The 15,437-nt window shown below is 41.3% G+C and overlaps 1 protein-coding gene across 6 annotated transcripts in view; it reads right to left on the bottom strand.

Moving 5' to 3' along the window:
• Positions 1-15,437, bottom strand: part of NT5C2 (5'-nucleotidase, cytosolic II) — an 84,858-nt gene that overhangs the window by 41,228 nt on the left and 28,193 nt on the right. For 4 of the 6 annotated variants that reach the window (XM_038409375.2, XM_043519878.1, XM_043519879.1 and 1 more), the window contains exon 3: positions 3,081-3,154. The exons of 1 other annotated variant lie outside the window; for it this stretch is intronic. In XM_038409375.2, coding sequence (XP_038265303.1) covers positions 3,081-3,154 — 74 coding nt within the window. Of the gene's footprint in view, positions 1-3,080; positions 3,159-15,437 lie in introns of those variants that run through there. One more of the 6 variants, XM_038409380.2, reaches the window with a different exon arrangement.

Raw genomic sequence — 15,437 nt, 5'->3', positions numbered from 1 at the left:
GTCTGCATTCCATGGTAGTGCAATGGAGGTGTGTATGAGAGGGTCAGCAGAGTAGAAAACCAATGTTGCTGAGGCCATGCTGGAGCTATGAGTAGGACTCACAGATCCTGTGCTGCAGCATAAGCCTCCAGAATAGATGGTACTAGGATAGTCTCCTGTACCGTTAACTACATGGAGCCACTTCAGGGGCTGGTCTCAATGATGCCAGTGCCGACGCCAGAGTCGACAGTCCCTCCTGAGCAGATGATTGCCTCAGAGATCTCCTCAGCCTCATGCACGCTCTTGTATCCTTGTCCACATGCTTGCTGGACTTTGGTGCCAGGGACCTTGATCTATTGCAGGGGTGGGCAAACTTTTTGGTCCGAGGGCCACAGATGGGTGGGGAAATTGCATGCAGGGCCATGCCTGTAGGGCTGGGGCAGGGGCTTGGGGTGCAGGAGGGAGTGTGGGTGTGGGAGGGGGTGTGGTGTGCAGGAGGGGGCTCAGGGCAGGGAGTTGGGGTGTGGGGTACAGGAGGGGTTCGGAGTGCAGGCTCCAGCCCAGCACCGCTTACCTGGAGCAGCTCTGGGGTGGCAGCGGCATGCATCAGGGCCAGGGCAAGTTCCCTGCCTGCCTGCTCTGGCCCCACGCCGCTCCCGGAAGCAGCGGGCACCACGTCCGTGCAGTCCCAGAAGGGTAGGAGGGCACAGGGCTCCGTGGGCTTCCCACACCTGTTGGTACCTCCCCCGAAGTTCCGATTGGCCGCGGATTCCCAGACAATGGGAGTTGCGGGGGCGGTGCCTACAGGCAAGGGCAGCGTGTGGAGCCCTCTGCCCTCCCTCCCCCACAGGCCATAGGGACGTGGTACCGGCCGCTTCCGGGAGCGGCGTGAGGCCCGCAATCCCGCGGGCCAGATCCAAAGCCCTGACGAGCCAAATCCAGCCCACAGGCCGTAGTTTGCCCACCCCGATCTATCGGATACTGATCCCCTAGATGCTATCTTTCAGTGCCTCCTCCTCTGTAGCAGGGAGGGTGACCAGCCCTGAGGGTCAATCAAAAACAGAGCAGCACTTCTGATAGATACTGACAGGCTCAGTACCTTCTCCGAGTGGCAAGTCTCCGAGGGGGGGATACAGGACCATCTCCAGCAGCAGAAACTTAAGTCCCAGCCTCCCTTTCTTGGTTCTTGGCTTAAAGTTCTTGCAGATTTGACACCAATACCTGATATGAGTCTCCCTGTGACACTTCAGGCAACTGGAGTGCAGGTCACCCACTGTCGCTGGCTTCTTGCAAGAATGACAGGGATTGAAACCCAGTGACCAAGGCATGCCCTGTCACCAGCACCCAGCAACAGGAACTGAAGTGTTTAAAAACACTTTAAAATAAAACTTATTTCTATAACTAACAAACAGTATATGGCATTAAAACTTCTGAAAAAAGTACCAACTAGCTACAAATATTGGGGGGAGGGGGGAATTTCAACAGCTAGATCACATGTTCCATCCACCATCACAGGCAGTAAGAAGGAACTGAGGGAGGGAAGGTAAGGGTCGGCTCTACCCTTCACACCTTCAAGCTATGGCGCAAGGCAGCAGAAGGTGCATGTGCCAACCTGACAGGTACCATTGAGGGAAAAATCTCCAACAACTGTGCACTAGGCACATGCACACCTGAAATGGAATGGACATGTGCAATCACTCGAATAACTAAATTACCAGACTCGATCTCCTGCACTAACTCATTTATCAGCCAACCTTGATATTTTAGCTTACATTTCTCATCTTGAACAGGAGTATAGATAGTAATTATAAATTAAAATATCCAGTGTAGTAGAAACACTATCAGATACCTTATATCAATGACATTGATGGTGGTGGGAAAGGAGGATAGAAATTTGTGCAGTGCCTATTATTACAATATATACATGCAATACAAACCTGGAAAATGAACAATGGGCTTTTTAACTTTATCTTGCATAACATGCAGAGAATATATTATACATGTATTTGTCAAACAGTTTTATTTCCCATATTCCACCTTAAGTTTCAGAGCATTTGCATTCCTTATACTTGGGCGATGGAGAAGTAAAGCATGAAAAATGTAAAAAGCTAAAAGGTCATTTATAGCCCCTGCACAATGTACATCTGTACAGAAATGTACAAAGCTTTCTAACTAGCTTGTTCAACACAAACATAAAATATTCCCTATCCTTTGACCTTTATTACACAGCCTCAGCCAATTGAGGAATGGGAGATAAGGAAGCTTAGTCACAATTGAATTAAGATCCTTTTGATAGTGGTTCTCACAGGCACATCTCCCAACAGGCTGGGTGAATGTAGTGTCTTATCTTCACAGCATAAAAAACAAAATCAGCTTACCACTTACAGCCAGATTCACATCATGGTGTTATTTTAATCAAACAGGCATCTAGGACAATGGCTCTCAACCTTTCCAGAGTACTGTACCCCTTTCAGGAGTCTAATTTGTCTTGTGTACCCCAAGTTTCACCTCACTTAAAAACTACTTGCTTACAAAATCAGACATAAAAATACAGAAGTGTCACAGCACACTATTACTGAAAAATTGCTGACTTTCTAATTTTTACCATATCATTAAAAATCAATTTAAATATAAATATTGTATGTACATTTCAGTGTATACTATACAGAGCAGTATAAACAAGCCATTGTCTGCATGAAATTTTAGTGTGCACCGACTTCGCTAGTGCTTTTTGTGCAGCCTGTTGTAAAACTAGGCAAATGTCTAGATGAGTTGATGGACCCCCGGAAGACCTCTGCGTACCCCTGGTTGAGAACCACTGATCTAGGACACCAATTATATTCAGTGTAAGCTTTGCTCTGTCTGAGATCCCAGATCATTTGAAATTGACTAGGGCAACATATTTTGGGACCAAATATGGTTTCAAGATAGTTGATGTAATTGAAACATCTGAAGTGAAAATACTCTGATTAGGCGGCACTGCAGCCTACTGAGCAAGCACCTCCTAGCTAGAGTGCAGCAACCAATTTCTATTTTTCTCTTAACAAGCAAGAGACAAAGCACTGATCAGAATCAGGTATAAAAATCAAGAAGGAACTCACCAGCAAGTGTATAATCCATATCAAAACCAAAGCACTTTATCTTTTCCATTGCTAAACTTCTGTTCACAAAGACCCTGTAAAGGAAAGAGGAAATAAATCCATAGGGATAAGCATTTCTGGAATAAAATTATTTGGGAGTAAACTTATTTCTCTTCTTATCAAGTGACGTGTGATCTAACATACCCAGACTATCCTAAATGTGTGAAAATCAGAAAATACCTGAAAAATGAATGCACAGATGAGCTTTACCTGTAATTATGCTTCCAACAAAGCCATGATTTTTCATGGTTATTCTCAAAATGTGTGTGTGTATAAACATACACACACCCTGGTACAAGTCCTGTAAAAATTCCTAAATACAGGAATGCAAGATCTCTTGAACCCAGGCTCACATACAAAAGGAAACTGGATGGGGAGGAATGATGAAGTTTGCCTGATTAAAATAAAATATGACAGAGAGGCAAGAAGAGAGGGAATGAGATTAGCAGTTTCCTGGATAAACATTTACTATTTGAGCCCTGTTTTGAATGAATCTGAAAACTCAAGGTAATTTTAAAATGACCTCTCACCAAAATTTGACCAATATTATTATTAATCACTTAATATACCACCACAAAACACACAGTAAAATACATTCCCACCCCGAAAAGTATAGGGGAAGTTTTTTACATTATTTGTAACTGTTATTTTCCAGTTTTTATTTTTACTATCAAAATCTTGTTGCAATGAGGATCTATTATGTATATTGTTCTGATACTTTGATTTCCATGCACTGCATTCATTTAATCCAAAACAAACAAACAAACAAAAAAAACCAACCCAAGATAAAGAAATAGGTCAGAAAACACAAAAGAAACTGCATTCTACTTCAGCTATTACATTAACTAATCCAGTTAAATTTCCCACATAATTTCCACCATGTAACTGATCTGTCATTCCTCCTGATTTCTAGCCAGGGTTGGTCTCATCTGAGAACTAAAAATCAGATTTACAAACAGCAAAGCCAAGGATTCCACTGTAGGGAGGAATCTCAGCTTGTCGTCAACAAGGCTGACATTGGCCAGAAATTCCAAGTATTGCTAGAGATATCATGCCAAGAAAAAAAACCTGCCTAGAAATGTCTGAGAAAGGGTAATAGTACCCAAGCATTCGGCTGCATTCTAGACCCAGTAAGGTTTTGTCTGGATACAAGCACACTGCCCTCAGCAGGAGGCCAACATAATTAGCCTTCTCTGAGGCTAATTCAGAAACACTTCTTTGTGAAGGCAATGTAACGAGGATACCATAAGCAATGACAAAGGTAAGTGCAAAAACAGACACCAATTCCGTGAAGCTTCTAGTTTCAGGAGATCCTGAGATTCTTCTTCAGACTTGTGGCCTGTCAGACAGCCTACATAACATGCCAGTTTAACTGTGTGTCAATCTACTGAAGCTAAAATTTAAACAGCAAACTTGTCAAGATCAAACTATCACACTTCAATGCCAGCAGCCTTACCTCATCTCTTATAGATGTTCTTCTTGCAAAATGCGTAGCAATCTGATTCATCTACTCATCTGAATCACATTACGCAAGTCCTTAAAAAGGTTTTTCTAGTACAAATGCAATTTTGCTTGAATCTGATTTGACTTTAGAACATCATTATGCCTGAACCAAGCCCTAAGATACTGTATGTCTTCTTAAATAGTGTTATGGAAAACACATCTGTGGCTAACTTAACTAGTCATTGGATATCATTGTTGTTCCACACAGATCCACTTGGAATAGAGTTTCTTTGGCACTAGTATACTTTATCCCTAACCTTCCATGCTTGCTCTGGGACTCACAGTTTCCTGGCAAACTGCCAACCTCTGACAACGAGGCATGTAATGGGACTGAGGAGTTAATAATGACCATCTTTGCTGACAGATGTATGTAATATCTAAACAAGATGATATATTCAAGGGGAAAAAAAACTGTGAATAAGTATAGAAATCCCGTTTGAAAAATATCAGAGGAGATCATAAACCACTCAAGCTTCACTCTTGATATAAAGAACTCAGCTCTCTGGGCTGTGGTGAGATAGTGTCTGAATCAGCTGCATGAACCTTGGGTGTTTTTTAAAACGAAGTTTAGATATCTCAGATTTAGAACAGGCCAATGCTATACACTACATGAAGAAAGAAGCCTTTGTGTGAAGGAGATGCTACTTTCTATTGCTTCTGATACCAAGAAATGCTACTAAATATCTAATTCAAGTAAATTGGTAAGCAGAAAATATTTCTGAACTGAAGTTTGTTCAGTTTGCTTTCTAAACAAGGAGGAAGAGATGTGTAGAGGAGATAACACATTTCTGGGAAAAATTAGAAGTAGTTTTTGCCCAAGTGTGATGGCCCTGCAAAAGCTGAATTGGGCCAGGTGGGCCCAATCAGCTATTTAGGCTGCAAACAGGGGAGCTTTAGTTTGGAGGCAGCTAATTAGAGAGAAGCTCAAGTGAGGGACAGGCAGGGCTTCTATGAAAGACAAGAAAACTGGAAAAAGAGGGGGCTGCAAGGAAGAAGTCTGTGGTCACTCTCTGTGAAGAGGGAAGTGGGTTTGGGGGACTGCAGAGCTGAATTGCCTAAAGTTACTCCCTGGAAGGAGAGAGTAAGAAGACTGGCAAACCCAGAGAAGTGGGGAAGGCATGGGTATGGAAGCAGCTCAGGGAAAGGTAGCAAGGTGCAGGGAATGGACCTGGGCTGCTGTGTAGAGGGTCGCTGACCAGAACCCAGAGTAGCAGTGGGCTCAGGTTCCCCTGCCAGCCACTGCGAGAGTGGCAACATGAGAAAGTGAAGCAAAAGACTGCCTGAGACTGCTGGAGTGGAGAGCAGGAACTTTGATACTCCTGTCCCCGGAAGGGGAAATCACAACAGTGACCTAGCCGGAGGGCTGAATCACAAAGATGATAGCTGCAGCACCCGAGAGTGAGAGAGGGTCAGCAGAGGAGAAACTGAACAGGTGTAATGACAGCTGGAAGAGGCGTCGGCCTCACCGAGCTAATCCCCAGGACGCCAGAAGGCAGCACCATCCAGCGGTGAGTGGAGCAACCCTGTCACACCAAGTAAGAGGGCTTGATTTTGTACATTCTTTAAGCCTCACTCCCTGAAGGAGAGTTTGCCTGCAGAGAAAGAGGACTGAATCTCTGCCACATTGAATAGGAGGGAAGGATTACAAAGGAAAATTAGAAGAGCCTCACAATTCTGAAGAGGGTTTCAATTATGGTTACAATGGAATTGACCAGAAATGATGGAAAATTCCTTTCAGCCTTCAACATTCTTTTCATTAATCTGCTTAAGAATGCTCAACAAAATATTAACGAACAGCACAGTGGGTTTAAAATAAAACCTCATGTTGGTAGTGGAGATATAGCAGGTTTTTCTAGCTGCAGTTACCAACGCTGGCCAGGAAACCAGAATTAATAACTCCATTCTTGTGAAAGCCACTAAAGACCTTTAATGACTCTACAGATGCTCAATACCCTCATTTTAAATCCCAATTAAAACATAACATCTCCCGTTCATGGAGATCACCTTAATACCATAGAATCATAGGACTGGAAGGGACCTCAAGAGGTTATCTAGTCCAGTCCCCTGCACTCATGGCAGGACTCAGAATTATCTAGACCATCCCTGACAGGTGTTTGTCTAACCAGCTCTTAAAAATCTCCAATGATGGAGATTCCACAATCTCCCTAGGCAATTTATTCCAGTGCTTAACTATCCTGACAGTTAGGAATTTTTTCCTAATGTCCAACCTAAACTGCCCTTCCTGCAATTTAAGTCCATTGCTTCTTGTCCCGTCCTCAGCAGTTAAGAAGAATTTTTCTCCCTCCTCCTTGTAACAACCTTTTATGTACTTGAAAACTGTTATGTCCCCTCTCAGTCTTCTCTTTTCCAGACTAAACAACCCAATTTTTCATCTTCCCTCACAGGTCATGTTTTCTAGACTTTTAATCATTTTTGTTTCTCTTTTCTGGACTTCACCAATTTGTCCACATCTTTCCTGAAGTGTGCCACCCAGAACTGGACACAATACTCCAGCTGAGGTCTAATCGGCACGGAGTAGAGTGGAAGAATTACTTCTCGCATCTTGCTTACAACACTCCTCTTAATACATCCCAGAACGATGTTTGCTTTTTTTGCAACAGCGTTACACTGTTCACTCATATTTAGCCTGTGGTCCACTATGACTCCCAGATCCCTTTCCGCAGTACTCCTTCCTAGGCAGTCATTTCCCATTTTGTATGTGTGCAACTGATTGTTCCTTCCTAAGTGGAGTACTTTGCATTTGTTCTTATTGAATTTTATCCTATTTACTTCAGACCATTTCTCCAGTTTGTCCAGATCATTTTGAATTATAATCCTATCCTCCAAAGCACTTGCAATCCCTCCCATCTTACTATTGTCCCCAAACTTTGTCAGTGTACTCTTTATGCCATTATCTAAATCATTGATGAAGATATTGAACAGAATTGATCCCTGCAGGACCCCACTCATTATGCCTTTCCAGCATGACTGTGAACCACTGATAACTATTCTCTGGGAATGGTTTTCCAACCAGTTATGCACTCACCTTATAGTAGCTCCATCTAGGTTGCATTTCCATAGTTTGTTTATGAGAAAGCTAGTATCGAGATAGCACTATAGTCAAGTGAGATAGTATCAAAAGCTTTACTAAAGTCAAGATATACCACGTCTACCGCTTCCTCCCGTCCACAAGGCTTGTTACCCTGTGAAAGAAAGCTATTAGGTTGACTTGACATGATTTGTTCTTGACAAATCCATGCTGACCGTTACTTATCACCTTATTATCGTCTAGATGTTTGCAAATTGATTGTTTTATTATTTGCTCCATTATCTTTCCGGGTACAGAAGTTAAGCTGACTGGTCTGTAATTCCCCGGGTTGTCCTTATTTCCCTTTTTATAGATTGGCACTATATTTGCCCTTTTCCAGTCTTCTGGAATCTCTCCCATCTTCCATGACTTTTCAAAGATAACCGCTAATGGCTCAGATATCTCCTCAGCCAGCTCCTTGAGTATTCTAGGATGCATTTCATCAGGCCCTGGTGGCCCATGCTGGGTACATATCCATTCAGGGCCCAATCCTACAAATGTTTACTATCTGAAGTAGCTCTTACCACTTTAAATAGTCCTATTTCTATTCAAAGGGACTACTCAAAGCAGTAAACATCTGCAGTATCCAGAACCTAAAGACAAAAGTCCTACCCACTGAATTATCTCTACCATTTCCTGCAACCCCTAGAGCTTGCTGACCAGGCCCAAGCCCTTCACTTGAGCAATCTGTTGAGATTACAGTCCAAGGAGTCATGGCTGATGAAGACAGACCAGCTTCAGCTTCAAGAATACTGACCAAATACACTTACTGGCTAAAAAAATAGATTTCAAAATCTTTCCATGCGATACTGTCTGGAGAGATGGGATAAACGCACCTTTGATCTAAAAGCTGTACAGCAGCAGCAGAGAGACAGTTCTTTTCATCCCAAAATACATGAGAACAATGATCCTTTGATCTCTGAAGAGAAGGGAGCATTGACATATTTTCTAAATATTCCTTTGAAGCTAGGTAAATAAGGTATCAAAGACATTCTGGGAGTGTAAAACAGAAAGCATGTGTATTGTTAGCAGGACTGCCTACAAAAGCAGTTCTCAAACTTTGAGCTCAGCCCCCCTTTGAGTTACAATTTTGGTTGCGTCCCCCGCCAACCCAGACAAAAAATAGACACCATAACTGCCCCTCCCCTCTTGGGTTTTCAGCATGGGGGAAGGCGCGTGCAACAGACTCTGGGGGCAGCAGATGTTGACACTGACCCACAGGCTGGATGGCCTGCTGAGGTGAATCAGAGGATGGAAATGGCGCTCCCTCCCTGCATCCCACCGCATGGGGCTGCTCCCCACAAACGTTTCTCCATGCCCCCATAAGGGGACACCCCCCCCAGTTTGAAATCCTCTAGCCTAAACAGTCAAGAGGTAAGTCTGAAAATAAACTAACTGAAAACTTTTTCATGCCAAGAGATCTGAAGTTGTAACGAGCACCTTTCTTCTTGCTCAGATCAGACAGAAAATCTTGATTTCACCTCCATCGATTTTGGCCTTTTCCATTAAACAAATGATGGTTTTTTTGTTTTTCACCAGAGCACTGGTGTTAAAAATCAATAAGATATGAAAGTGCAATAACACTGGGTAACAAATCAAATCAGATCATACCCACAGCATAAAAACATCTTCTGTACCAGAGCAGCAACAACTGAAAATCATTCTCTGAGTTGACTTGCAGGGGTTATTATTATTGACTCCCTAGCTCCACCTCTCCACTCTAGGAATGCATTTTCATAAATATAACACTCTTGTCTTACTTCTTTCTTTTCCCCAGGGATATTACTGTGAATGTTTTCTGTAGTTTTGCATGCCCTGAAGGGAGCAGCTAAATGCACCCACCTGTCTTACAGGATGATGGTGTCCCCATCACTTTAAATAGCCCCAGTCTTCAATGTTCTAAAGGACATTAACAGGAGGAGCTTATCTTTCTTTCTCTGTAATAAGATAGCACCAATAAAGATGATGATGACTGGAACTGAGCTCCCTTCAACCACTGTTTCCACTCTCTTCTCAAATGCACATGTGATGGAAGGTCTAATAGTTAAGGCCACCTTTTCTGATGATACATTGAGGTCTCATGAAAGGGGAAGGAGAGAAAATTAAATTCACTTAACCCCTCTTTATACACATTAAAGTGTTTATTTCTACTAGATGACAGTACAGAATCAGTTAATTGCCCTGATCCACTTGAGAACTGTAGGTCATCTGCCGGAGCACAAAGACATAAGGGCCACGCAAGTCCCGAAACAGCACTTAACTAGAGACCACCATCTGAGCTACTTGGTTTCTGAGCTATAAGCATTTAAAAGATGAGCCACAGCAGAGGAGAAACTGAAGCCTATAATTGTTTAAGGCAACAGACTGAGAAAAGCTTGCCTAGCTTAGAAAAGGGGGCTCAAAATGAGCTGGAGGCTGCTGTAAAAAACAAAAGGAAAAAATTGCTAGCCAGAAAACAGAGAAGGGGCAAATTTACCCTTAACCAGCTCTCTTTCGATGATTAAACCCTGAAGTTTTGTTATAGTAAACTATCCTTTAGCACAGTGACCGTACTGTTTGTTTCCCTTTTAAGCTCTAAGATTTACTCTGGATAACAGAAAAATACACTGCATAACAGGAGGAAAGGAAGCACAGTACACGAAGGTGAATCTACAATGACCTGACTTTCATCGTAGCTGCAATTCGCTGTGCTGTATACCATTACAAAGGAGGTGATCTTGATTTTGCAAGAAAGTAATTAATGATTTGTGAATAGCGTGTCTGAATACAAATTCTCATATCATAATAGAAGAGAAGCTCTGCTTACTAGAGAGGAAATTCAGAATTTGCCTCATTACACTAGAAAAGGAATGCTTAGACAACTAAGAAGAATCCTGTTTATTTTGTTTAACCAAAAGCTCAGAAGCATTCATGAAATAAACATATGCAGCATTCCTGTACCATGACCAGTGAAATATACATGGATTGCACAACTGAGGAGGGAACTTGGCATGTCTTCCAATGCCTAGGAGCAACAGAAGAGAATTAACACAGTGGGGGCTGGGAGGTAGTCTACTTGCATAACCTTGTTTTTAAACCATGCCAGAAAATGAGCAAAGTAAAGGATAGGTATTCTTTTCAAGCAATGTGTATTTAAAGTAGTGCCTTTTACTGGGATTACACTTGTGGCGAGTGGTGGGAGGGGGGCACATTTTATATTTCTACTTTAAAGAAAGACTGTAGCAATTAGTTTTGGCTCAACCCATCCCAGAAAAGAGGCTAGCCAGAAAGTTGGATCCAGATTTCAATTTCCTCAAAGTTTAAATAGAAAATATCTTCAATGATCAGCAGAAGTGGCAAGGAAAGTTAAGAAGAGACAAGCAGCAGCTGAATGGATTTGCCTTTTTCAATGTATCAAGTCTAACAGCCTCCCCCTCCTTAGCTTAAAAAGGGTGACAACACTGATAAACTTAGTGCCTGCTCTACCGTTGCTTTTTGTGACCTTGATGTGCTTTTACTGCTGGAAAGCTAGTCCCCCGGTATACTGTAGCTGGTGGAGACATAGAAATGATGCATGCTGCTGTCAGAAGTTACCAAATAGCATTCTGTCTTAGCAAAAACTGTGACCTCCAGAAGCCACAGTGAAACTAAATTAACCTGTGACTGAGGTCAGACATATTTCATGGAAATATGCAGGTTCCCTGAAAACAACATTTATGTGACACAAGCCTGTCTTCTCTTTGGAATGCTGGATGCCTTGGCACCTGCCTTAAAAGGGTTAATGCAAAACTTTAAAACTATTACCGTCAGAGAGAGACAAGGTGCGTGAGGTAATATCCTTTACTGGACCAACTTCTGTTGGTGACAGAGAGAAGCTTTCAAGATTACACAGAGCTCTTCTTCAGCTCTGCATAAGCTTGAAAGCTTGTCTCTCACAACAACAGAAGTTGGTCCAATAAAAGATATTACCTCACCCATCTTGCCTCTCTAATATCCTGGGACCACCATGGGTACAACAGCAGCAGCATGAAATCAGTGGAGTCGTATTGGGTTTTGCTCACTCTTGTCCCTTTTGGCAGGTGTTGACCACTCCACACATCAAGTAACATTTTCTTACATTTAACTTTTTTCTTTTGGCACAGTTAAATTAGAATTTGTTTTTACTTCATCTTCAACCTAACAAAGTCTTTATAACTGTTTCCATGTTTTTAATCATTCCTTCTGGAGATGGTGTTTGGAGTTGGGTCAGGTTTAGGTGGAGGTAAGGGGTCAGATATGAGGCTGATGAAAGAGTCAAACTGGACAGCACCAAAATCTCACAAACTGTTCTCGCAACATTTCCAATATCCGGGTTTGAAATCTCAGAGGGCTGACTGTTGTTGCAAACTGGAAAATTTGGATCCCATTTGAATCCAAACCCTGGTAGGTCACAGCGGGGCAAGGTTAAGAGCCAGAAATATTAATATAAACTCTTTCCTCTGAAATTCAAAGGAATTCAGAGTCAAGATTGTAGTTTTGTCCATTTCTATTCCCATTGTTCAGGTTTTCTTCCCAAGTGACAGCAAGATGCTGAGCAGCTCACATATGGATTCAATCCCAAAATAATATCCATCTGCTCCATGGAACTATTAAAGTTGGGCATCATGGAACATTTTCAAATTGAGTTTCTTTATTATTATTAATTTGGCAGTTGCACTGTTTTGTCATATTATTATTATGATATAGTACTTTCTGGCTGAGGATCTCAAAGCGTGTTACCAGCATAAATTATTTAGTTCAGTGTTTCTCAATCTTTTTTCATTTGTGGATACCTAAAAATTTTTGAATGGAGATGGGGACCCCTTTGGAAATCTTAGATATAGTTTGCAGACCCCTAGCGGTCCACAGACCACAGGATGAGAACCACTGACTTAACTCGTATGATTTCTGTGAGATATTATACAGGTAAACTGAGGCAAAGAAAAATGAAGTGATTTGTCTAAGATTATATTGTAAGTCAGTGGCAGAGGTGAGATGTAGAATTCAGAAAATCTTGACTGCCAGTTCCCTGCCTTAACCACTAACTTAAAATAAACCAACTATATCCTGGCTGACAACTTTCAAACCAAATGACAACCCAATGTGATTCAAAATGGCAAAAGATATTGAACTCCCAACATCCTTATTTCTAATGAAAGAATCACCTTAGTCTTACTGCCCAGGTAAACCACAGCCAAAATTACATAAAATAAAACAGTAGCAAATACCTGATTGCTGTTTCTTGGTAACTGTCAGTGACAAGAGTGAATGAAACCCCAATTTTTTCCATTATTCAACTTCAGCTAGTTGTGGACGTTGTTGAAAACTCTCAAGAACTATATGTGGTAATCCAGAAGTGTTCGCTCCAAGTGTAATAAAAAAAAGACACTAGGGCAATTTGGTGGCTCATAGTCAGTCAATCTAGTTCCTGTCTAATTGCAATCATGCTAAATGATAGTACTCCTTCAGAGAGACTGACCTAGAGGTTATCCTCAACACGGATAAGTCACCAAATACTGGATAGGGGAGGAGGCCTTAAACATGCACACACTGAAGAAGAGCTTCCTGATATTGACACATCAATTTTATTTTCACATTCAAACTTATGGTACCAATACTAGCTTACAGTAATGCAGTTTCTTCTTACCAATGACTTCAGTCAGAAGCTAGATGTAATTCTGTCTCTGTGTTAATTCATCTCAAGGCACCGCTTATTAACAGGCTCCAATAACATCATATAACAAGGTTTGTAATTGATATTAACACTAAAAAAGATGGTCCATTTAAAGCTGCACATAGGAAGTAACCCTTTATTCTGAAAATGAAAAGCCACGGTCTACCCTCCACTATTGGCTTTGATTGTTCTTTATGTTGTTGTTTTATTCTTGTGGACTTTTATGAGTGCAGAGAAAGAGGAAGTGCCTGATGTCTTAGATACAACTATCTATGAAACTAAAGCTAACATTTCATGCAGATTCCTCATATTTTGGCTAAGACTCAGAGGTTTTTGAGGGTTTTTATTTTCCTTTAGGGTTTAATGTTTTCAAGCTTTTCTCAGCGTACTCTGTAAAAATTATGTGGTAACATCATCCAGAGGATTGTAATTCCTTGAACAGCTGTACAAATCAATTTAATAACTAAGCAAACTTTTGGGTGGCACTATAGAAGTTTGATTTTTGAGCATTCTTGTCTGTGGAATTTAGGCCCACAATCTTCTAGTAATCAGGCTCCGAGTCATATACACTGCACCAGTTAAACCAGTCTCAAGAGTGGAATTTCTGTCAATAATGTTAATATTGCAACCATCAACCAAAGTGATATAACCCAAAAAGTGCAGCATCTGAAATAGTTGATTCCAAATGTCATGGTAAGATATAATTTAAAAGGGACACCTTCAAGTTACAATGAAAATGTAGGCTTAATTTTAAAAACTAATTTTTACAAAGTCCAATATTAATAAAAAATGCATTTTTACGTCAATGATTTTGTTTGAATTGGAATGTTTGCAACTCAAATATTGTAGCTTTGTCCTAGTGCGTGAGAACCAGAAAGTTTACCTGGTCTATTTCTTTTGTCCAAGATGGATGAAATGCATGAAGTAAACAAACAATGTAAGTGGTAATATGCAAATTTGATTTTTAACATTCTTTCAGATTTAATAAAATCAGGTATAATTAATAACAGGTAAAGAAACCAGAGTTTTTTGTTGTCGTTTTTACGAATGTACTTTTAACCCAATATGGAGTCTTCATGCTGTATCAGAACTTAATATCAGTTATCATCGATACTAAGGTCAGAAGGGACCATTCTGATCATCTAGTCCGACCTGCACAATGCAGGCCACAGAATCTCACCCAGCCACTCATACTGAGCTCCAGGTTGGCAGGCTTGTCATATTTATAGTATCTCAACAGTCACATCCCTCCAGCAACTGGGTCTTTACAACAAACACCAAATATCACAAGATTCACAATAAAATTGTGAGATTTGGTACAATGCATTTAAAAAGGAATGAAAAACTTAAGGATTCATACTTTATTCTTGATATTTATCTTTTAGGAAATGGCTAATAGTGCAGATGTTTTTCAAGAGTCAAAAGCAAAGTGGTTCAATGCTAAAATAATTTTCAACAACTGGAACTAACAATGGCGGCAACAACACTGCAAACAATTGTGATAAACACACTTCATTTATACAGTACAAACAAACCACCAGAAAAATATACAGGTCTGATATGGATCCCATTTACTCAAATTTAAACCAGGAATAACTCCAGTAAAGTCAATGGGTGAAATCCTGGCCCCACTGAAGCCAATGTCAAAACTCCCAGTGACTTCAACAGGGCCAGGATTTCACCCCATGAAGTTATGCAGCTATAAACCTGGTGAAAAGGAGCACCAGACCCTAGAGCTATATTTGCACCATCATGATTTAGTTACATTTATTAGAAGTTTGATTATGATATAGTGATTTCCTACTATCCATAGGCACCCCAGAAGACACTCCCTCACACCTTGACCTACCAGCTTGCACAGGGAGTCCTAACTAAATTGTAACGCCTCCGATTGGGGGGGCCCTAGACTAGCCTGCCAGCAACTGGCGCTCTAGGCAAATCATGCAGTCGGCGCCCCCCTTCCCAAACCCCAAGGGAAGATATAGGCTGAGGTTTTTGATAAACTGGGAAACATTTTGCCTGTTTTTTTCCTTCTAATGTTTTTAAGCGTTTTTTT

This window comes from Dermochelys coriacea, chromosome 7 (assembly GCF_009764565.3).
Source record: "Dermochelys coriacea isolate rDerCor1 chromosome 7, rDerCor1.pri.v4, whole genome shotgun sequence".
In the NCBI taxonomy this organism is placed as follows: domain Eukaryota; kingdom Metazoa; phylum Chordata; order Testudines; family Dermochelyidae; genus Dermochelys; species Dermochelys coriacea.
Note: the sequence above shows the minus strand (reverse complement) of the source record. Positions and strands in the feature narration are given on the sequence as shown.